Genomic DNA, 24,632 nt, shown 5'->3' on the forward strand with positions numbered 1-24,632 from the left:
GGTCGAGCGGGGCGTTCACCTGGCGCTCGGGGCGTCTGCCTCGGGCCCGTCGTGGTACTCGTGGAAGCAGGGCACGATGCAGAGGTTGGTGCGGCACTCGGGACAGTGGTACTGGGTCTTGCGGCGCAGGATGCGGCCGCACTCGTCCACGGTGTTCCAGCAGAAGTTGCAGCTGAGCGGCGGGCCGGCGCGCACGGCGGGCGTGTGGGACGCGCGCGCCTGCGCCGGCGCCTCGGGCCGCTCCACCAGAGTGACGGCGCGGATGAGCAGCGAGCCCACCTCGTGGTCCTGCGTCCGCGAGCGCCGGTTCTGGAACGCGAGGGTGCGACTGAGACAGGCGTACAGTACGGCTAGCACGAAAAACTTTCGAGTTCGAATCGTTTGCGTATTCGAATCGCCATCAAAAGATTTAGTGCGAAAATTACAACAGCGTCCTTGTGAACTTGTCGTAAAGTGAACTTAGTATGAGAAATGGTTGCACGAAACCTATTTTGAGCATCAGAATTGTCACATTATCGTTTAATTCGAAGTTTGAGTATCGAATTTTGTCGAATACGCAAACGATTCGAAGACGAAAGTTGTTCATGCTAGAGGTACTGAAGCAGGGTACTCACCTGGCTTGTAGCACGTAACTTAGCATGTAACGTATCCAACCTTCAAGTGAGTACGGTTCGTCGACGGTCATCGCGTAGGTATCTAGCTGCGAGCTCCCGTAATCGTGACAATAGCCGCCTTTGTGCTCGCAGTGATACCGCCAGTCAGCGGGTCGCTGCGATCTCCCTGCGAACCGCGCGCGAGCAGCGGGCTCGTGCCTCTGTACTCACTTGATACAGTATCTGATACATTACATGCTACACGGCTAGATGAGTACCCAGCTTGAGAGGACCATCGCGCTCGATTCACATAATATTCATGCATGAATCTTCAAACTCGTCACATTCAAGAATAGATCACAACATTTATGCTGGAGTTTAAAAATCTAGTTTTCTTCCTTTATACCTGCTAAGTCCTAACTATTGTTTTTTTTTCTAAGACAGCCAACAGCACAGCCACAAGTTCAGCTCCCTAGACAAGTTACAAAACGTGACAGTTCTCGAAATTAAAAATGTCACGTTTTATAACTTGTCTTGCGGAGCAGCTTACTGTATTAACATTTTATATGTTAACCTTGCGATTTTCAAAGAAAAATATTGAGACTGATATATTAAACAGAAGAATCAATTCGCAGAACAAATAAATAACGATTCTTTGAGCAAAACGCCAAAATCAGATCGCACAGCGCTAAGTTTGAATCGACTATTGAAAGTCGTTTCACTCACAACGTATTAATCAAGTAACACTACTATTAGGGACTAATTACATTTCGCACAGCCTACTAAGTACTGCTTACATTAATACTTGCCTATAGTCTGTCACGTAGAATTTTGTCTCGCTCGCGCGTAATTATATTGCTGTCGCGACTGTGCGACGGGCGCCCGCAGTGAGTGTGCGAGCGCGACAGCAACATAATTACGCGCGAGCGATAAGGATGGGTAGCTTGGGGTCATTGGACAAAATTCTACGTGCTCACAGACCGGGCTTTACAATGAAACAAAGTTAATATCAACCACAGCAGTAACAGTAATCAGTACTGTATCATTTTACAGTCATTAGGTTTGTTCTCACTATAAATAACATTTTCCAAATAGAAAAATAAAGACTTACTTTTCAGGGTCCTTGGGATGGAGTGGAAACTGGCACCACCTAGATTATTTTACCAAATGCTATACAATATTATATTCTTTGTTCATAAATAAAGTCAGATGTGTGTGTGTTAGTGAGAGCGTGTAACAAGTATGAGTGTGTGTGTGTGTGCTTCCATCAACCCTCACTAGGTCATGAGTCCACCGACTAGTATTGTTTTCTATCTTTTGTGTTCCATGGGGTCTTATAAACCTCACAATAATTTTGTAATGTAATTACTTGCAAATCGGTGTTTGGCTGTAGCAGTTTATAGTTCTTAGTAAATGCATACCTAAATAAATAATAGATCAATGTTTTTGTCTACACACTTAGTTTTACCAAATCAATGTAGTGTGCGCACTTCCATACATGTTCAAGTTCATATTGTTTAATAGCCGGATCACTCCACCGCCTGACAGTCTGCGGAGTGTCCTACATTACGTTTGATGCTGATCCACCGTATACAGGGTGTGTCGTTAATAGTGGTCCAAAAGCAAAGGGGTCGATACATTACTCTGTATATGACTCCGAAAGAGGATAATACCTTCGTACAGACAGAAATCTAATTGCACATTGCAGAAAAGTGAAAAGCTACAATAATTTATTTAATGAATGCATTTATTTTATAAATACATGTGTATACTGAGCACAGCATCTTATAATTATAACCTTATTTTAAAAGATACATTATCTTATATGTAAATATGTCATAAAAACCAGTGGGCCTAGTGTGTTTACATCAAACGCGCTAACCAGTGAGCGCGTCAAAAAATGACATTAAATGTATGACGGATTGTACAGCGCCCCTAGCGGGAAACGTTCAAAAACTAAGATGTTCATACATTTTTTAAACTCGCTCACTAGTGAGTAAACCCACACTCAGCCCACTGAACACTACAGTGGAATTGCACTAATGGGATATTCAACTTAATATATTAATATAAATAAGGATCAAATAATTGGTTAACATTGAACAAATTAATTACATTTTTTTAAGAATAAGTTACGAATAATATGTTTTTTTTTTCATTTTAAAAGATATTTTACAATATTAAATAATATACATATAACTACTAACAATTTAATTTTAAAAACGTCTACTAAATAAATTGGTACAATAATTACTTACTTTTCAAGTAAAATTAACAATCAATGGTATACCTAGATTTATTAATAAATTCGGGTTTGGATACCACATCAGACAGCAGGGGGGACAACGTTTTTATTGATGTCCTACGGCTATTACATTAATGATGGATACAAATACATTCACGTTAGATTATACTCGTAATATTCGACTAGAATTATATTGAAAACTAGCGGCCGCCCGCGACTTCGTTCGTACGCGTGGATCCCGTTTTACCCCCTTAGGGGTGGAGTTTCGTAAAATCCTTTCTTAGCGGATGCCTACGTCATAACATCTACCTACATGCCAAATTTCAGCCCGATCCGTCCAGTGGTTTGGGCTGTGCGTTGGTAGATCAATATGTCAGTCAGTCAGTCAGTCACCTTTGAGTTATATATATTTAAATAGATACCGGATGATATTCCGTAAGGTATGAAGGAAATGCATAGCAAATGAAGTGGAATTGTATTAGTTTACAAGGACGTCGCGGGCGACTGTGGTACTCACGCTAAAGGACGCCGCATCAACAACAAGGCGTTCTAACTGAGCAAAGATACCCTTTGCCTTTGATCATTATCGCAGAGCTGTGCTTTCGAAGCGGGTGTCGTGCTAAGTGAAACTCGTCAGTCCGATATGCACATTCAATCAAACGAAATAAACTCTAAAAAACATTGATAAAATCTTACATCTAGGTAGTCTAGTTATAGACTAGATATACATAGGACATTTATAAAAAGAATATTAGTAATTTGTACTTCACAAATAACTAATAGTTCCGTCTGCCCCTCGTACTAAGCTAAATATGCTTGTGTCACGAGTGGGCTCACCACAATAGTCGAGCGGCGGCGGGGTTCGAACCCGCGTTCCTCAGATATCGAGTCGGCCTTCACCGTTCAGCTATTGTGGATTTAATTAATATATTATATAAAATTGGGTAAATACGTGTATAATATCACAATCATATGTACGTCTGTCTTATATTTGAACGTACTCATCTGGCAAATTTGGTTCTTCCTCCATTTGGTAATTGGGCTGTATGATTGGCGGCATAGTCGGCGGCATAGCCGGCTGCATAGTCGACGGCATAGCCGGCTGCATAGTCGGCGGCATTGTCGGCGTCATAGACGGCGGCATTGTCGGCGTCATAGACGGCGGCATTGTCGGCGTCATAGACGGCGGCATGACCGGCTGCATATTCGGTGCCATTCCCGGATGGATGGTTAGCTGCATACTGGGGCAATGCAACATCGGCGGCATGTGTTGCATGGGCGGCGGCATGGGCGGCCCGGAGCACGAACAAGGGCAGCAGGAGCAGTCGTGGTAGCCCGGCGGGGGCAGCGGGCAGCCGCCGCTTAGCACGCACGGCGGAGCGAAGTACTGCGGTGCCGGCACGTAGCCGGAAAAGTGCGCCTGAGGCGGGTTGTACGGCACGGGCCGCGCCGGCGGCGGCGGCGGCGGCAGCGGCGGCGGCGGCGGCGACAAAAAGTAGACTCGCGTGATAAGGCAGTCGTCGGGCTCGTCCTGCGGCGCCTCCTGCGACGAGTCGTCCACCTGCTGCGGCTCCTCGGCGGGCACCTCGATGATCTCGCAGTCGTCGGAGTCGTCGTCGCTCGACTCCTCCGCATTCGTCCCCTCCGCGTTCGTGTCCTCCTCGGCCGCTTCGGCCGGCACGATGACGCAATCGGGGGAACTTTCCCGTTCGGCCTCCGGCTGATTCTCAGTCTGTGGAATGTCAATGCTAACTTCGTAATACTTGACGTCGGGACCGGGAACCGAGGCTTGCGAGGAAGTCGAGGGCTCCGGGGCGGCCTCCTCGTTGTGCGGCTGATCCAGGACTGCACTCATAGGGGACGCTGGGGGTTTCATTTTCAATAAATTGAGCCGGAATTTGGCCACATACGAATTTAGAACATTCTGACAATGAATAGCGAAGGGCAAAGGTAGCCCGCGCAACTGTGACGACATGAACTGTGCGGCGGCGTCGAAGTCGTCGAGCTCGCGCTTGACGCCGCCGGCCTGCGCGCCTCTTGTGTCCGTCGCCGTTGGTTCGCCTGCATCCGTCTGGAACAATAAAAACAAATATTGATACATGTTTTTAAGTGCCATTTATAGAAGTGAGAGAATGAAAATACAGAAAGATTTTTCCCATCTCTGCCAATGTCCTTTTTTGATGCGCAGCTCTCTGTGGGGAACACGTCGCTGGGAACTTCCAACTAGTTCTACAAAGCCCCTCTAACTATCAAATTACTTGATTGATGTTTCAAAAACTATAAGATGTCAAAAACGTCATGACCCAGTGCATTCGGTGCAAATGACAATGTGTAATGAAATAACGCAAGTGTCTAACACACTCCATATGATTCATCTTTTATGGAATTGCTATTTAGTACGGAGGATTTGGCGAACACTTCTGTTCCTTATAAAGTGGGAGTATTTTTAAAGAATCATAAACTATCTTATATAATAAATTATGTGTGTAGATTGAGACAAAATAAAATTAAAAAATACAGCTGCAAAAAAACAGAAACTAGCTGTTTTTGGACTAGCCACACAGACAATATAATATGCATGTAGATAAGTAAATTCTTTAAATCTACAATGTGAAATTACCTTTGATTGACCTCCGCGTCAGTTACTTTTGACAGCTATTCGAAAATTCCCAATCTGAGGCTATTTAAGACTCACCTGCTGACTATTCATTCGGAAATGGCTCGTGGCAAATGATGATTGTGTAAGTGTTAAGAATGAAAATACATAATAGTATAAAAACACCACAGAATAAAAAAATAAAATGAAACAAAAACAGTAACACTTACCATGCTATCTTTCCTTCTAGGCTATCTTCACTTCAAGCTCTTCGTTTACGTCTACTGTATTTTATAGCACTAGATATGACGTCACAAAAAACCCTCCCGTCCCGCTCCCATATCTCTGGCACTGAGACACAAAATATAACAGAAGGTAAACTCATGTATGTACCTCGCTTTGCATACCTCTCTCGCTCGCACGCTCGGCCGTCGCGCTAGGGTTGTCTTGTCATGTGTTGTGTTTATTTCGTTATGATAGAAAAATGTAACTCTTAATACTATGGAAGAAAGACAATAACAGATATCCACGTATACTTATGTAGTTATGTTTAGAACGTTATTATAGTAATAGTTTGCAAACAAATACACGAGAAGGAAGTAGTATGTAGTTGAGTGGTTGACACTATTATCCAATAATTCCTAAAACCTCTCTAAAACAATTCGATATTCCTAATAATTGAGTTGGCTTTCAATTTGTCAACGTTAAACGAACTATTGAAATACAAATAAATACCTTACTTACCTCCCGGAATCAACTGTTAGTTTCAAAAACGAAAATTTAGTTTTTAATGTTGAGTGTAAGCAACCTTCTACTTAACAAATGTTATAAACTTATAATACCCCTTTTTTGTTGTTCACTCATTTTCGCACAAACAAAATAATTTCACAAACGCATGAGCAGCGTCACTCAAGCGAACGCATTCGTCCAAGACAGTCTTGATAACGCGTACGTGAGCGGTGTCTATGTGTGCGTGGCTCGAGCGCGCTTAGTATGGAGTTTACCTTCTGTTATATTTTGAGACTGAGACAACTATGCGATAGTAGACGGTTCGAATCCTCTGCTTTCGAAGACGGGTGGCACTCCTTGCGCGAGTTAGGCCTGTGTGATATGGCCTCTCCTTTAGTCTCGGAATGTCCAATTTGCAAAATATCAAGTGGTATCAAAATGTCCAAGTTGCGAAATGTCCAAGTTGCGAAATGTCCAAGTCGCGAAATGTCCAAGTTGCGAAATGTCCAAGTTGCGAAATGTCCAAGTTGCGAAATGTCCAAATTGCGAAATGTCCAAGTTGCGAAATGTCCAAGTCTCAAAAGTTCAGTTAAGAAATTAATAAATGAAAACTCTTTATAAGAAACTTTGAACTTCTAAGACTTGGACATTTCGCAACTTGGACAATTTGAGACTTGGACATTCTTGGACGTTTTGCGACTTGGACTTTTTGAGACTGATATTTTGCAACCACTTGACATTTTGCAAATTTGGACATTTTGAGACTAAACCTGGCCTCCTTTTGCGGATACTTGGCACCCCCGTCAGCTTAAAGTTAGACGGAGGCCAGACTTAAACCTTGTATTCACTTGAAGCGCTCAATCGCCTGAGCATGCTCAAGTGGATACAAAGCTATAAATACGAGTAGGCCGCAGGCAGCAGACCAATAGAACGTTCAAGTTTTGGTCTATACCAATAATTTACGAAAAAAAATCCTTAAGTTTTAAGCCAATTGGGTTGGAGTATATAAAAATGTTGTAATTTTGAAGCAACACTATGTACTAAGAGTTCGTGTAATCTATAATCTCGTAAAAGAAAAGATGAAATGCCTTATAAATTAATCAATTCCTGACAGAAAAATATTTTTGAAATTAATAACTTCAATTCAATCAAAATTATTGTGTTATTTTATAATTATTCAAGATATGACAAGCGCTAACAGCCAAAACACAGTCGCGATGAGAATGGGGGGAGGGGGGAATTCGCAATGCAATATTAAGGTTTCGACATTTTGAGCGAAATCGATCGAGGATATGGTTAGACACAGTAGTCTTCTAAGTCTACCTACTAGACAGACAAGCTGTTCAGAATATAAAATGCGTGCGTACGCGCAGTGGTGAAATGACGAAACACGCAAAACACTAAGGGCTATCTTTCACCGGGACACCATGGCGGCGCAACGAGTCGCAGCTACCAACAAAATTTATGCAGCTTTGCGCAACCAAACGGACACCAGGTGAGTAACTCTCTATAGAGCTGTATACATTTTGTTGGTAGCCGATGACTGGTTGCGCCGCCATGGTGTCCCGGTGAAATATAGCCCTAAGCGTAAAAAGTAAGTCATAAGCACGTTTTTTATACGTAAACGTTTTATAATTCATACGCTCTCCCCTCAACGACCAGTGTCTCCGTTTAAACTGTAAGTCCGGCCCTGTCAGGATGAACCACTGTTCAAAATAAAGTTTCAACAAAAAACAAGTAAATAAAATCAAAATAATTAATTAATAAATAAAATACAAGTGTATACGTGTGAGTGAGTGTGTGCTTGTGAATTTGTGTTTAAATTCAGCCTCGCCCTACTAATATTGTGATAGCATTTGGATTTTAATCATTTCGTAGTCTTAATACAGTCACCAGTTTTGTAGTGTACAGGAAAACATTATTTAAAGATAAGAAAAGGTTTACCTTTACATCGAGCGGGCAGCGACCGTGCTTATAGGGCGCGATACGCAGGCGTGTGGTAACGACGTCCTGCTTGGCTCGACGACTTGCAGGCTTCAATAAAAGACACCAAAAGCGAATTTTCTTTCGTCTTGTTCACGCAACGTATCCGCCTCATTTGTTTCTGCAATCGTTTGCCAATTCGGATGACCGACACCGTACCGTGAGATGTGGATTTGACTTCATCTCTTACCTTCAGAAACTGAGGGTATGATTAGTGATCGGAGCGGGTTAGCTTATCCTGTAGAAACAAAAAGGCTACGGCCGGATAGTCGCGACACTCCCACTCGGGCGATGACGGAACGCCGCGGAGGTTTTAGTGGGTATACCCCGTCGCGTCCTTTTCAACACGGCTAGCACGGAAAACTTTCGAGTTCGAATCGTTTGCGTACTCGAATCGCCATCAAAAAATTTAGTACGAAAACTACAACAGCGCCCTTGTGAACGTGTCGTAGAGTGAACTTAGTATGAGAAATGGTTGAACGAAACTTATTTTGAAATTGTCACGTTTAATTCGAAAGTTGAGTATCGAATTTTGACGAATACGCAAACGATTCGAAGACGAAAGTTGTTCATGCTAGAGGTACAGGACGGAGCCGATTCCTTTTCACTCCCTGTCCCCCGGCAGCGGTGACGGTGCGAGGGTAGCTACGGTCTCGATTAATTACCTTAATTATGTTGGCGGCGTGCTCAGATGCCCTCAATGTGCGAGGGGGTCTTCCGCGAAGATCGGCTACGTAAGCCATCTTTGAGCACACCAGCGCCGCCAAGACAGCTAAGAGTCGGAGTGAAATCGGTCGGATGTATCATCAACCGAACCATCATCCCTTTAGTCTCAGAATGTCCAATATGCAAAATGTCAAGTGGTAGAAAAATGTCGAAGTCTCGAAATGTCCAAGTTTCGAAATGTCCAAGTCTCCTGGCACAGGCTTCTTTAAGCTTAAAAGGAGGCATCGATCACTATTAATTATAAGCAAACTTCTGGTAATGAAATAAAGATTTATTATTATTATTATAAGTCTAAGGCTGGGTTGCACCGTCTTACTTTAACTTTGACAAACGTCAAAAGTCCGTCAAACTCCATACAAAATAGACCGGTTATCGTTATAGTTACGGTCAAAGTTAGGTGTTGCAACTCAGCCTTAAAAGTTCAAAGTTTCTAATAACGAGTTTTCATTTCATAATTTCTTAAGAAACTTTGAATAGTTGAGACTTGAACATTTCGCAACTTGGACATTTTGCGACTTATACGTTTTGTGACTTGGACATTTTGCGACTTTGACGTATTGCGACTTGGACATTTTGCTACCACTTGACATTTTGCAAATTGGACATTCTAAGGCTAAGCCGGATCATCATCATCATTACCTTGGGATACTGCGGGTAGGAGTCGTGCTTGACGAGCGCGGGGGGCGCGGCTTGCGGCGCGGGCGCGGGCTCGGACGCCTGGCGGCGCGCGCGCTCCTCGGGCACGCGGCCCTGGCGCTTGAACCGCGCGCCTGAGGCTAAGCCGGGTCATCGTCATCGTTACCTTGGGATACTGCGGGTAGGAGTCGTGCTTGACGAGCGCGGGGGGCGCGGCTTGCGGCGCGCGCGCTCCTCGGGCACGCGGCCCTGGCGCTTGAACCGCGCGCCTGAGGCTAAGCCGGGTCATCGTCATCGTTACCTTGGGATACTGCGGGTAGGAGTCGTGCTTGACGAGCGCGGGGGGCGCGGCTTGCGGCGCGGGCGCTCCTCGGGCACGCGGCCCTGGCGCTTGAACCGCGCGCCTGAGGCTAAGCCGGGTCATCGTCATCATTACCTTGGGATACTGCGGGTAGGAGTCGTGCTTGACGAGCGCGGGGGGCGCGGCTTGCGGCGCGGGCGCGGGCTCGGACGCCTGGCGGCGCGCGCGCTCCTCGGGCACGCGGCCCTGGCGCTTGAACAGCCGCGCGCGCCGCAGCCGCAGCCCCGCCGCCGCCAATGCTGCGTTCGCGCTCTCCGCGTCTGCAAATCATTTCATTCACCACGTTTAGTCGATACTTTTTAATATCTTACCTTAAAATCTTGGACATCAGCTTCACTCGACACTTTTTACTACCACTCAGCGCAGAGCAGTCGCGTATAATACGTTAAAAACTTTCCACCTTATTAATAAAAAGCACACCCCAGTTGAACACTTTTAAAGTGACGTTTAGTATGGAAATTTCACTTTGAAGCGTGGACAACTAGGGTGCAACTTTTTATTAATAAGGGGTTTAAGTTATAAACTTGGGAACTTTATCCACTAAGTAAGCATTATAATAACTTAAAATATTATGTGTATAGTAAGTTTTGTTCAAGTGTAGTGTATCCTGCAGGATATGTGTACGCTACTCATAATAACGAAGATTATTCAGGATTTAAAGGGTAGTAAATAAAAATAGCAAAGTACAAAATAACCAAATGATTTATTATCTATTTTGGTATAGAACAATTATTTAGTGCTACGCACAAATTCGCGAATTAATCTGTCGAATATAATTGCTTAAGTACCTGCATAATATTATTATTCATCAATTTTGCACGGACACACCGCCTATTCTTCAAATTATATAACCAGTTCTAGCATAACTACAACGATCTCAAAACAATTCAAAATAATGTTAAGACGCGATAACGTCTTTTTCTCGAAAGACGACCGTCCCGTAGCCACGCTACCGTGGTGGCGCTAGTATCTATGCAAGCATTTATTCAAAACGTTATCAATTACGTGATCAATATACGTTTTTTGAAACATTCGAATTCCGATTCGCATACAATTTGTGCGGTACCGTGTGTGAATCAAAATTCGATTGCTTCAAAAATACGTCCCAAAGAGCGTAGGTTTGGGTTCCGTCAACCTGTCTCATTCGAGTGAAGCACTTCACGGATGAAGAAGACGGACAACGACGGTACGTCGCAATGGTTTGCGAGTAATCTGACACTTATACTACATCGAGTTTGTATCTGGTAACAACTTCATGTCGCTTTGCATCGATTCTCCTACTGACCTTTATGTTTATTAGATAATATAAAAATAAACGCAATCAATGCATTACATTAATGGCACTGAAGGGTAAAAGACAATTAAATACAAAAAAGCAGTCTTAATAATCGACTCTATCCTACGCACGCGCGGTATATACAAATATTTACACCCGGCCGGCGGCCACCATCCAACCATTAGCTCTTACTAGATGTTACAATAAAAATCAGTCCAAAATTATAAGAGATCGCGAGAATAAACATGAAAGCGTCGTTGTAAATGTAACTTTATAAAAATATAATACTTCTTAGACATAGAAAGTAAAAAATAATACTTCTAAGTGTAACATTGTTATTTCAAACGCCTATGTACAAGTGTATTTCACTTACGCGTTAATCGATTGATAAAAAAGTATAATATATAGTTCGCAGTATAAAATAGGCACCAATTTTTGTATCTATGATTATGATTAAGCAGCTGTCTTCGTGATTGCCCGACCATTGACACTAGTACATAGGCGCGCTCGAAATACGTGATCGTACTACACGAACCAAACGCCCTTAGTTAGAGAAGTTAAAACACTATTTAAAAACTATCAACTAGTATATTAAGAATATAAACTAGTAGCTGATATGATTATAATATATTGCCTCAATGCAGAGCCTACAATAAACAATGTAATAATGTTGCATATCTATGTTTAGATATTAGCGGGTCATTTATCAGACTATAACAAACATTATATGTATACTTCTCTAACTAATTATCGGGGATTGGTTTTAATATGCCCTATAGACAAAGCATATTCGTTACTTGAATCGCTATTCGAAACGTTAACTTTCGGAAAGCCGACGCGCCTGTGGGTCCGATAAGATACTATTGGCAGTGCTAGACCGTCGTGGCGGTTGAATAGGCTAGTTTCCTAAAAAAATTTTTTTAGTCCGTAATGTTTAATATCAATAAATATTGGACACGTATATTTTTATTTGTCAATCTAACAAATAATGACATAGTTATGGTGCGTTGAAGTTCCACACGACGTCACAACGTGCGGCACTTTTATGCACGCATTGACGTCACGGGCCTCCTCTTATGAACTTTGGCGCGCTTTCTCTTTAAATTTTCATTAGTTTGAAAAAGTGAAAAATACGTGTAGAGTATTTTTTGATAAGTTAACTGACGGACTAATTAAAACTCTTGCTTTTTGACCCAGGAAACATCCCTATTAGCGGAGCAGATTCGTAGCGAGTATACTTTGTGTACGCGCACCCTCGTCGCTAGCCGATCGATGTAGCTGTCCCCACTCTCCTCTGGTTTAATGTTTGTTTAACGGGAGTACAACAATTTTTTTTATCTCTTATATTAGTATCACTGTTCGGGAAACCGAGGTTGTCGCGTCAGAACATTCAAAGTAAGGAGGTATTACACCTATTTATTGCGGTAGCGTAAGCATTATCAACAGACTTATTTATTAATTTAGAAAAACTCATTTTGATTTAAATGTAATTCTAAAAGTTAGTCTTTAAATTTAATTTAAAATTTGTGACCATAACTTTCATTGATTGACTCTATGGCAGTGGTTTATACGAATATCATGTCGCAATCTACACACTATTCGCATATTCCCACCTGAAAATAAGATCAAAACACTATTTTGCTTTAAGTACGTTGAAATGCTACCGCGACACCCTTATTAGCTATAAAATGCATGTGGCTATAATAATACACTTGGTGTGTCGCTAACATTAACATCGAGATCTAAAGTTCAAGTGATATGAGACATTAAAATTATCTACTTATTGCAATCGAGACGTTTATAAAATGTTGTCAAGGTTTCGCAGGCAGTGTAACGTCAGTTCAGGGCTCGAAATCGAGTCAACATTTCAGGCGGTCCATACAAATTCAATAGTTCATCGCGAACTACAATCGTCATCGTAACAATCAACAACAACAGTCCTTATTTATTAGTGCTCTTCTTTGAAGAATTATTTTGCCACTCAAAGAAACATTTGTTTATTTGAGCAGACAAAACACATTCGACATTGTCTAATAAAACAGGACTCAATGTAACAAATTGGCGAAACCCAAGAAACACTTTACACCGCCTCGACTATCCCTATGAGCTACAGTAAGCTATCTATACATACAGAACATGCGTAAACTGTTATTGTGCTAAACGTGTTAAACAGGAATATGCTATTTTATGTTACTACGCGAAATAGTATAAAAATACCTGAGTATATAAATATAAGGCTATCGTGAATGCACAACAGCGTCACCGTACAACTACACGCGGGCGACGTTTACTACTAAGTTTGCTAGCTCAATTATTTTTATGCTCAGGTAATATCTCACATTTTAACACTCCTTACATTAGCAGGCTCATAATAACGTAGCTCGTCGCAGAGCAAGCGCGTGCGCACCGAGCAGCGAAGCGCGCTTGGACTAAGTTTGTGTGCGCCCCTATGAATCGGTTCTAAAAATATTATATCTAATATTATGAGTATATTTAAACATTTATTATTTAGTTTATAATTATTGCTTTGGACTATGTTGATCGTGTTGGATACACGAGGAAAATCAAGGCATCAATGGTGTTTGGCCATAAACATTAAAACAGGTTTATTGTGACCAGCTTAAACGAATAATTTCGTCAAGCAGAATATATCTTCATACATGACGAGACTTTTTTAATTCGCTTACGAATCGCAGAATAGAGAACAGCTATAGCTTGTCATAATATTTCAGCGCTTAGACCATATTACGTGTCATTTTTTTTTTCTTCTAGTGGACCACTTTACGTTCAAAAGTTTTGGGTGTCCGGATTGAGGATCATTTAATTCTTGTAATGTGGATGGTAGCTTATACAATCCGCTTGCCCGCTACATCCGCGGTAAAATCCGTGCCTCATGAACGAACCCCGTTGCGGTATAATCAAATCGTTTCTCAATGCCGAAAAAATATCTTTGATCTAAAGGCATGTGATATAATATTAATTTATCGAATACTCAGACTATATAATATAAATATGATGTATATTGCATTTATAAGTTATAAGAATAGATTTATGTATAAAATATCAATTCTACAATGAAAAATTTCTATAAAACAACTAATCCAATTCATAGCGACGCACATGGTACATTCTAAATTGTGATATTCATTTAATTTTTCGTGATGTAGCATATTTACTTTATATACGAGTCTACAGTTACCCTAAAATAATTGTAAGTACATAATTGTACACTAAATCACATATTGTACTAAGTGTACACACACAAACTATTCAATAATACATTACATTAAAATTAAAAATTACCCTAAAATTATTCACAATATAGAAATGCACAATACTGTTTCACTGTAGCATTCGTAGAATTATCTTACATTCACTGGCGTTCTATAATGGTTCACATTATAAGGTTAACTCTTCAATTAAATGCTGTATATCACTACAAATAAAACTTATACTTATGGTATTTAAATGCTTATATTATGTATGATATATATAATGTATATAAAAAGACATTAAGGCAGATTTTGATAGGCGCCAATGATTTAATACTGACAGTTTCTATTCGGTCAAGTGACTACAATCAGCATTGAAGTAGGTAAGGCCTCACGTTTTGCATTAGGTTTTGGTTACAGGCACTGGTTACGTTACTTAACATTACAAATTGAACTTTACAATCTGCCGAAATTAAAGTTAATTTTATAATGAACAAACGACGAAATTGTATTACTTTAATCTTATCATACAAATAGAACGCGAATCAAAATCTGCCTCGAATGTAAATAAAAACTACACCTAGAGTAAACCTAACATTCCCTTTTGATGTGGTTATAGAATATTGTACAAACACGTTTATACAGATCACAATCTTTTATTTATGTTCACTGGAATTTCATCTTGTTAATACTACTTTAGTTTTTGGTGGCTGCTAAATAATGTAAAAAAAACTTTAAAAATAAGAAAGAATACTTATACATAGAGGTAGTTTGCTGATGTTTTAAAACTGCCATTCAAGCGCATTAGGACCAGTGGCGGGTAAATTTAACTTGCTCACGTTTCAACACACGAAATAACACGATGCGATAAGACCCTGCTACTTTCAATTTGGAAGACTGATATTATTTAGTCCACAACTGAAAACTAGATACCTACGTCGCTTCATGTTGGTATTAAGCCATGTATTCATTAGGCAACATTTGTTGATAAACACTGTTTATAAACTGCTCATAAACAATGTTTCATAATGTTTAATCATCTCTATAAACAGTTTATAAACAGTCCATAAACATAGGTGATGAAACATTGTTTATGACATATGTTGCCGTGCTCCCCGCTAGGGGGCGTCCATAAATTACGTGAGACTTTTAGGGGGGGGGGGGGGGTCAACAAAAACCTCACTAAATCTCACGTGGGGGAGAGGGGGGGTCTCAGGAAATATCACGTATTTTTTTCCGCAAGAAATAGAGTTTGTCAGAAAACTGGGTTTAAATCTTAGTAAAAAAATTGGCCAAGTGCGTGTCGTGCCACGCGCAGTGTAGGGTTCCGTAGTTGTCCGTCGTTAACAAAATATATTTCAGAAGCAAGCAATTCCTTCATCTAAAGTCGCTTTTAATATTTTCTTCTAAGGAATTTCTATAAGATATGAAATTTTATAATACATGAGATAAATGACTATTACTCTTAAACCAACTGACCTAACCTAACCGTTATAGTTTTCTTGAAAGTTCATAAAAAACAGTATTGTTATGAATTTTTCCAGATTTTTCAAGCTAACAGTCTAGTTTTTAGAGGGGGGGACGCCCTGCTCGATCAAAAATTGGCACTTTAAACTTTAATAGTTTGCAAGCGGATCCCTAAATCGAAAAATAGTCTTTGAAACCCCCAAGTCATCCAACGATATCCTACACGATGGTGTAGAAGATGAAAAATTANAATTAACATCAGCCAGAGTTTTAAACTGCAAAAGTGGGGAATTTCGCATAATTTAATCATCACCCCACCGCCCACCACCCACCGGCTTTAGTCGGACTGTGCCCGTTTTAATGCAACTCAGCTCTTCCCGCAAAAATGGACAATCAAAAATCAATATTTGCTTTAACCAAACGTGGTTTTTTATTTAATTAAAGAAAGTGTTTAGTATTTATTTTCGTTCGTTCTTTTCAGCCAAATGAGGTTCACTGCTGTATTTTAAAGGCCTCCCCCAAGGATTTCTATAACGACCGGTCCTGTGCTGCCCGTATATTTTATGATGCCTTAATTAATTGATTACTGACAGATTTTGCAAAGCATACATGATCATAACAAAAATGCAGCGTTAATATAGCTTCTAATTTTATTCTAATCCTCGATCGATCCAATTACATGATAATAAATTCCCAAAAAATAAACAAAGCTTGTAACTAATTGATTCTAAGTAATAATAATACTACAGGAATCATTAAAAATTATAGGTGTACTTATCTGCCTCCAACAGAATTTGAACCGTTGTAGAATGTCCTAAACTATTAAGTTCGGTCGAGCCTTCAAAAAGATTGTATTAACGTATGTATACCTAAAATAAAGCCTTTTCAATTTGTTATACAGGAACAAGACTTTAATTGGATGGTTTAACTCTATGTGATCATGGCTACATTGATCACCATTGCGATTAAATTTGCCATAAGCACCTCATGCGATTCCTTTGGCGCAGAAGATTATAGCATCGCTTATGAGACGTGGCAGTGTTTTTAATCTGTATAAAACCAGACCTTAATCTGTGGCTGTATAAACGTCATCAACGTCATAACCGGTGATGAATAGACGAGTACAGCATATTATACAGGGTGGAATTTTGTAATGCCACCACATGAAGGGAAAGTGCTCTTAATACTGTAGATAGAAAGAAAAAAAAATTACTGAAAGAAAACATTCCTTTATTTTTTTAAAGAAATAATACTGTATCAAAGATTTCCGAAAATTAGCCATCATAATTATCATACCATTTTTGTAAATAATTAAAATCACAAAATGATCTTTATTTCATGGGAAATTAACTTGATGTTCAAGAGTTTAAAGTAATAATCCATTCACATACACGTATTAAAGAAGTTATTCTTGTACTATTGCCTCAAGCTATGGCCTTGTACAGCGTGCTAACACCCTTTAGTGTTAAAGTACCTACTAATTCGCAACCAAAAAGTTGTTGTGGACTGTACTTGGGTCCGTCACGAATCTTATTGTATACGGCTCTCGCTCAGAGAGCTTTGGGGAACGCTTAAGGGATCTTATTCGATAACTATCGAAGTAGCATTATGTGCCTGAAGTTGAGGGTTACCTACTAAAGTTCTGCTGGATATTAATATTAAGGAAATAATTTAGTATTGGATTGTTAGTATCCCGGATTTTTTTATCCATAACGAGGAAGCTCTTGACCTTCATCTCACCAGATGAAAAGTGATCGAAGATGTCACCCGGAATCCTCAACCACAGAGGATCTGTGTATCTTACCTCCAACTGCCGGAAAACAACAGCTGTTAACATTGTTGTTATGGGCGACAGACTTAGGTAAATGGTCATAGCTAGAAAGTTGGACTTGGAACAAGAGCTACCAACCAAGCCAAACTGAAAAATCTGCCCTACTGGGAATCGAACCGGGTCCTCAGAGTCTAAAGCAGGAGGTCCGATACTAGACCAGACCAGAGGCGGTTAAATAGGAGACTGGGGTTGGTTTTAACAGGGGTAAATACTAACAGCGTAATTACATAGAACCTATTCGACTTACAACGCTAATTCCAACGCACTTTGTGCCTACGAATAAGCGCGAACGTGTCTCGACCTGTCAGTTGCCGGCCAAGCGTCACGGGAGCAGGTTGCGTCCGACGCCTCCAATTTCACAGGAAAATGAACTTTTTTACGTGTTTAATTTTTTGAATTACTCTTTAAATATGTATCGTAGAAAATTGGCTTTGGTATTGCATAAATCCGAATTTATTGTATTTTTCATTAATTTCAAAGTTTTAATCGAAAATATAACCGGTAAAAGAAAAACAATAATTTTGTGCAAAATGAGGTCGTGGGGTTGGTTTTAACAAAATGCACGGGGTAGGTTCTAACGCGTTAATATTTGCCCCGAACATTGAGTAAGACTGTCTTTTATAACCAAAGTTGTATGTTGATTTATTAGAGGAGTATTTTTTTTGTTATTTTATTTGATAAAGATAGATTTAAAAAGTTTTAAGTTTATTACACGTGTTTAAACGGCAAGGAGCCGAATTTCAATGATCATTTGATGATCAAAAAATATTTTTTGTTCTTTGATTTGAGTAATGCTGATTGAGTGAGTCAATTTATTTNTTCCGAACTATAAATTATTTCTTACCCCCGCTGTTAAAACTTTCCCCAGCGATGTTAAAACCAACCCCAAACCGGGGGTAAGATCTAACAAGTGACTTGTTTGGCAAAACTCGATTTTTCTCAGATATGGTAATTATTATATACATTTTGTTGTACTTTACGTAAAGCTCATTAAATTTGACATCACGTACCAAAAAACCATGTTTCTTGCTAAAGCAGTTTAGAAAATATTACGCTCAAATTAAAATTTGTTAAGACCAGCCCCAGTCTCCCCTAGATACTCTTTGTTACATATTAATCTATCAATTAATTAAAAACTGTATGTATTACATACGGCAGTTGCTCGAAGAGCTTTGGAAAATACTTTGGGGACTTAGGGCCGGTAACTATCGGAGTAAGTGGGCACTGGCTTATGTTTGTGCCTGGAGTTGAGGGTCACTGAAAGTTTAGCTGGATATTAATATTGCTATGTTTATCATATCAGTAGATAGGAAGATATTTCATTTTCCACACCACACAAAATCTGACAGTTAAAAAGAAGTTCGAAAATTGTAAAGGCAAAATATTTTTGCATTTATAAATTGCTGGTTAAATATCTTATAATAATATCTAGAATTATTGTCTACAATTAAGTAGTTAAGTAATATAGGCTAACTTCGTAAACTTTTATGTGAGCCTGCTGGTAGAAAACATAAATAAAAAATAGCCTAACATTAGACTTTGTCTTATTTAATTAACCTACCTAATATTACAATAGGTAAAGATTTTTATTTTTTATTCTCCTAAATAAAAAAATATTATAAACCATTACTTACCACAACGATTATTAAGACTGTACACTTACTTACTATAATTACGAGTACAAACCAAACTTAAACAATCCAAAGTTCTTAAAAAAGTTTTTGTAAACTTACCTTTTTGTTGCTGCCTTGGTATGAACTTGCTTCAATAGTTTTCAAACAAAAAAACTTTTTTAACTACACAAACACAGGCAAATCACTAAAACGACCACATGTTCCACTAGTTATACTGACTAAAAAATTAAAATCCAAACCGTGACCACTGCAATAAAAAAACAAAAACAAACGAATGCAAAGTTATTCCGAATTCGAAATTCGCGCGTTTGCGTTTTGTTTGTCGAACATTATTAGGGTGGGAGCAGACAGGCTCTGCGCGTGGCGAGCGTTCAACTGACTCGAATTGGGCTCGCTACATATCTCTGGATCAGTTGTATCCGCAGGCGCGAATCATGGCCTTATTACGTAACGTGATCGCGACTGTTCATAGAACATTCGCTGTCCAAATTGCGAGAGTTCGTAACAATAGAGGTTATTCTTCTTTGACGGTTACACGACTGGTTGCTTTCCTCGTACCAAATGAGGATACCGCGAGGCAGTAACTGTAAGCTTGATTACCAAAAGGGGAATCACCATGCAGTTCATCAATCGTCAATTTGATTTGAATTCTGTGATTTCCTTACAAAATTTTCCTTGGTGAAAGTAGTTTGAAGCTAGTATAAATAGTTATTTATGGGCTCAAGATTATCCAAATTACTTTTCATAAAGCATAAAATTTTGAAAAGTCATAGACCTATTTTCAACCGACTTCAAAAAAGGAGGAGGTTCTCAATTCGACCCGTATGTTTTTATATTGACAACAATCAGTTGGCTTAAAATGAGAGACACCCGGAAAAGGGTCATTAAAATATCGATTTATAAATAATTCTAACAGGAAAGCCAGAGTTTATAAATAAACTAATTTATTTTTAGAATGTCCAAACAGGGATATTGAATCGAATTAATTTCAATGAGGTGAATCATTCGTGACGATGAAAAGATGTGTGTCATTGCCCTCAATGATTAAATACATAATGTAACAGATCACTTAAGTTAGACTTTAATTTGAATCCATTGTCAATTTCTACATAAAGAAAATCTGTAAACTCATTTAATTTCAGTAAGTAATTACTTAGGCTCTCAAAGAGAACTTTTACACATTGAAAGAATGAGAAAACTATGTCCATCCTGTTGACTGTTGAGAAAATTGAAATCTAAAAGATAGAGCAAAGGACTCTTGTCGGCCGAGGACTTTTGTAAGTAACAGGTTTTTTTTTCAATTTACCACACGTTTATGTTGATTTTTTATGTTAACAAAAGCATAATGAATAAATCGCAATTTCTCTAGGCGTACGTTACGCGGTGATGGAGTTAGTTTTCTTGAATTGTAAAGAAAGCTGTTTGCTTTATATTCCTAACGCCTTCTCATAATATAATAGAAGTCATTTCTTTTTATGAACACGTCCGCCTTCATAATCTCACAGGAATAAAAATCACGACAATATACAATTTCTGCGGCATCAAGAATTAAGGGTGTATTTGTTGCAAGAGAGGAACAAGAATAACAAACACTCGCTCTTCTACAAAACGGCTACGCAAATACGTATCCTTGAAAGTTACTATCATTCATGGAAGAAAAACAAGTAATTTTGAATGTAAATTGGTAAAATTTATTATTTTCCTTGCTACCCAAGCAAGGAAAATAAACACCTGATTATTTTTACTGTAAGAAAAGTTTTGTAGCAACAAGTTAGTAGGTTCATTTAACTCCGTTTAATGTAAGCAAGTAGGTACCCGGTCTGGCGAAGAATTTCATTTAGTCGTATTTAGAGGTTTTGGTACAGATAAAAAACTTATTAACTTTTTTTTTTCTCCTTTATGGCAAAGACTTGGGTATTGGGAAACGTAATTCTGCCAATGGCACGTGTGAAGTTTATTGTTCCTTTTCTTTTGTCGTTTTATCAAACTTTTCCCACAAGGGAAAATACGTAATTAAAACTTTGTTACATGGTTTGACGTTTGTAAAGGTCTGCAGAATATCGATACGATTTCTTGTTATTTAATTTAATATTAGCAATTTTATGAAGCCTTCAGTTTTACATTATACAAGCAACTAAATTGTAAATATGTAATTTTGATTTCAACCGAGCAACGCCGCGATGTTTGCAAACTTTTATTTTAGACTATTGCCAGAATAAGTTTGTTGGATAGAAAGTTGTATAAGCATGAGTTGTTTACTTAGTTTAAAAGTTATTATTTAACGATTGAAAAATCCAACCCTAGGCACGCACGTGTAACGTCAAAGCATCAAATTGAGTTTCAATTCTCAAGTACAGTCGACAGTATATCAGACTATACCTACATTTTTGTTACAAAATAGCTTGTAATACAACGAAAAAAGACGCCACTGAGTTTAGCTTGATGTGCTCCGTACAAAGTCGCAAATCGACATGGGATTCGCGTTCTGGCAGCTCATAAAAAAATATCATTTAATTGTCTTTTTAATAAGTGTCAAAGTGTCGTGCCAAGGAGTAGTTCGCTTGGATAATTTCGGGCGGGCTGCGAGGCCAGCGTAATTGGCCGTTAGGCAGCCCTACAAGGAGCCAATACAATCGCCTCTCTATTTGGTGGTATATTAATTGACAATGGGATGGCACGCGATGGTGGCGCACACTTGCGATTTATAACTGGATTGACCGACTCGGCGAACTTCGTACCACCTATGTTTGTTAGAAATTATGTAGGATTCTGAAGGTGAAATATTTTTTCAATGGGTCCAGTAATTTTGGAGCCTGTTCAATACAAACTGACAATCAAATCGTTCCTCTTTATAATATTAGTGTACAAGACCTTTCGTACTTAAAACTGGTCACCGGTGGGTCGTCGTTATGTCCCGTTTTCTCCAGAATTACCAAATTGCGTGGTCTATTATTAAGTAAATAAATTGGATTGAATTTGTCCAGGGAACATTTAAAAACCTTTTTCCTATAGGGTGGTACTAAAGGTGTGTATTTAGGTAGGTAGTAACTTAAATTCTAAAATGTATCTACAAAAGAATCCTGCTCGCTTAAATGTAATAAAATTATTTTTGTCAAACTACTTCTGGCATTAGGTAGATTAAATGCCTAACTGCCTTTATGCACACTAGTACATAAGTGCCTATACAAACCAACCTATACAAAGGTGCTCAGACTAGAGATGGGTAGTGGGTAAAAACCCATTTCACCCGATTGGGTTAAAACTGGGTGATTTGGGTAAAAACCCGGTTTTTACCCATTATCACCCATTCTGGTGGGTGAAAACAAAAATAGCGTTTTTTTAAAGTGAGAAGTGGTATTTGTTGCTAAGGGGGCGTTCTAGTGTTACGTAAAGCAATCTGGGGGGAGAGGAGGTCTTGAAAAACGTTACAATGCGTTACAGTGGCGGAAGGGCGGTCGATTTCAAGTTTTCAAGCAGAAGTACTTTGTAGTTGGTGTTGTTATTTGTAACGTTATACCGTAATGTCATCAAAGAGATAGTTTGGCATCTTTGGCATCCCCCCCTCCATGTCCTTGCCATGATCACAAATTATTGTGTTCCTACTAAATTTCTTTTAAATCGGTTCAACGATTCTTGAAATAACACAATTTTATAAAATAATTGGTCACAACATCATAACGTGATCAATTTTACGATTTGGCCACGATATAAATGCATATTAGTGTTAAATTTGACTTATTACTTATTAATCAATAAACTTAAATGAGAAAAATTCAATAAAAATAAAGAAAAGATACCAATTGAAATAATTATAAAATTATTTGTTTTCACCCGGTGTAAACACCCACGGGTGGAATGAAACGGGTTTTTATTGGGTTTTTACCCTCATGTGGGTTTTTACCCGGGTGGAAACCCATCTCTAGCTCAGACGCGATATAAGTTTCATAAATGCGAATCGTCCATCAAACAAAGAACTCATAAAACTCATTTATTTTTACAAATAGGCTTTTAAAAAGCACTTTTACACGTCCCAATATTAACCCTACCACTGCTTCGGGACAATAAATGGGCCAGTGCTGAGAAGAAGCAGCGCAAGAAACTCAGTCACTATTGTCAGCCTCCTTTTCAAGGGTTTCAATTTATTTGTTATCTGTGGTCAACCTATTCTATTGTGTGAACTAACCCTAACGTACCTGCCTTCATAACACGTCATTAGTAGCTTGATCGAGTGAATCTGACTCATTTTTCATCTTTTTCATATTTTCAGTCAGTTTTATCGAGTTATTTGAAGCCTACAATGTATTTCCATCAAAACGAAGAAGCCTTAAAGTATTTTTTTGAAGTTTTGAACATGTTCAAATATGTATGCTTGTTGCAATTTACGAAGCCGAGTGAGCTTACATGTGTGGTGGCTCACTACTGTTCGTTTTTCAAAAGTTTTGATAGACATTGACATTACACTATCGTTATGTGCATGTACACGTACACACACAAGTAAAGTTCACTCGCCTTCGTGAGTGGCAGGAACTATAGACGATTTAAAAAAAGGTCCAGAAGTTAATGTGTCAAAGTTCTAAAATCCCATCTACTAACTTCCGGCTTTAGCCATTTTGTTTTAAAACAAACCAAGGATATTTGAAAAATTAAGGCGCTGGTTCGCGAACTAATGACCACAATTTACGGAACAAAATGAAAAGGAGGAAAAATGGCGTTCATTAGAACACAGGGTCCAAAACTGGAGCCCGCATTAGAAAAGTTACTGGTTGTTGCATCAATTTTGCTAATATTTTGGTGACGTATGTAGGTACCTTTTACCTTAATTTAAAGTCATTAGCTAATTGTTTCACTTTGAAGATAAATACGCCTAACGTCTATGAGATTGTTTGATTTGGGTTTGACGAAGTTCATAGGTAAGTAGGTAAGTACATCGCCTGGAATATAATCAAAAGATAATGAAGATTTATTTTGTTGTGGACCTTTATGATCAAAAATTTGTTACAAATGCATCTGTGTATGGTCACGTATAGTTGAGATTTTAAATTACCTATATTGATTCCAAATTATAACTATGGTGTTATAATTTGGAAAATTATGAATATTTATGAGACTTTATTTAAAATCTTTACACTTAATTGATTTGATATTACGCAGCTTAATAACCTAACTTTACGACCTTCACTGATGGGGGCCTAAAATTGAATTCGTCCAAACGGCGAATGACACCATTTTTTTCGGTTCAATTATGCCAATTTGCAGGCTAAATGTTCGATCACGAATTTTGATTGATGGACAGGAATTTCAAGGTCCACTTGGGAAATGACGGAATTAGTTTTTCGCGATTTT

At 39.0% G+C, this 24,632-nt stretch overlaps 1 protein-coding gene across 1 annotated transcript; it reads right to left on the reverse strand.

Annotated features, from left to right (window-relative positions):
* Positions 1–3,176: 3,176 nt before the first annotated feature.
* Positions 3,177–23,898, reverse strand: LOC114363942 (WW domain-binding protein 11-like). The gene is made up of 4 exons (XM_028319870.1): positions 23,883–23,898; positions 9,675–10,129; positions 9,512–9,628; positions 3,177–4,909 (listed from the first exon to the last, which is right to left on the reverse strand). Exons 1-4 carry the CDS (start codon positions 23,896–23,898, stop codon positions 3,824–3,826), a joined length of 1,674 nt encoding a protein of 557 aa, XP_028175671.1. The 3' UTR covers positions 3,177–3,823.
* Positions 23,899–24,632: the final 734 nt, after the last annotated feature.

Source organism: Ostrinia furnacalis, unplaced genomic scaffold (assembly GCF_004193835.3).
Source record: "Ostrinia furnacalis isolate ACB-3 unplaced genomic scaffold, ASM419383v2 OfSCF0404, whole genome shotgun sequence".
NCBI classification, from domain to species: domain Eukaryota; kingdom Metazoa; phylum Arthropoda; class Insecta; order Lepidoptera; family Crambidae; genus Ostrinia; species Ostrinia furnacalis.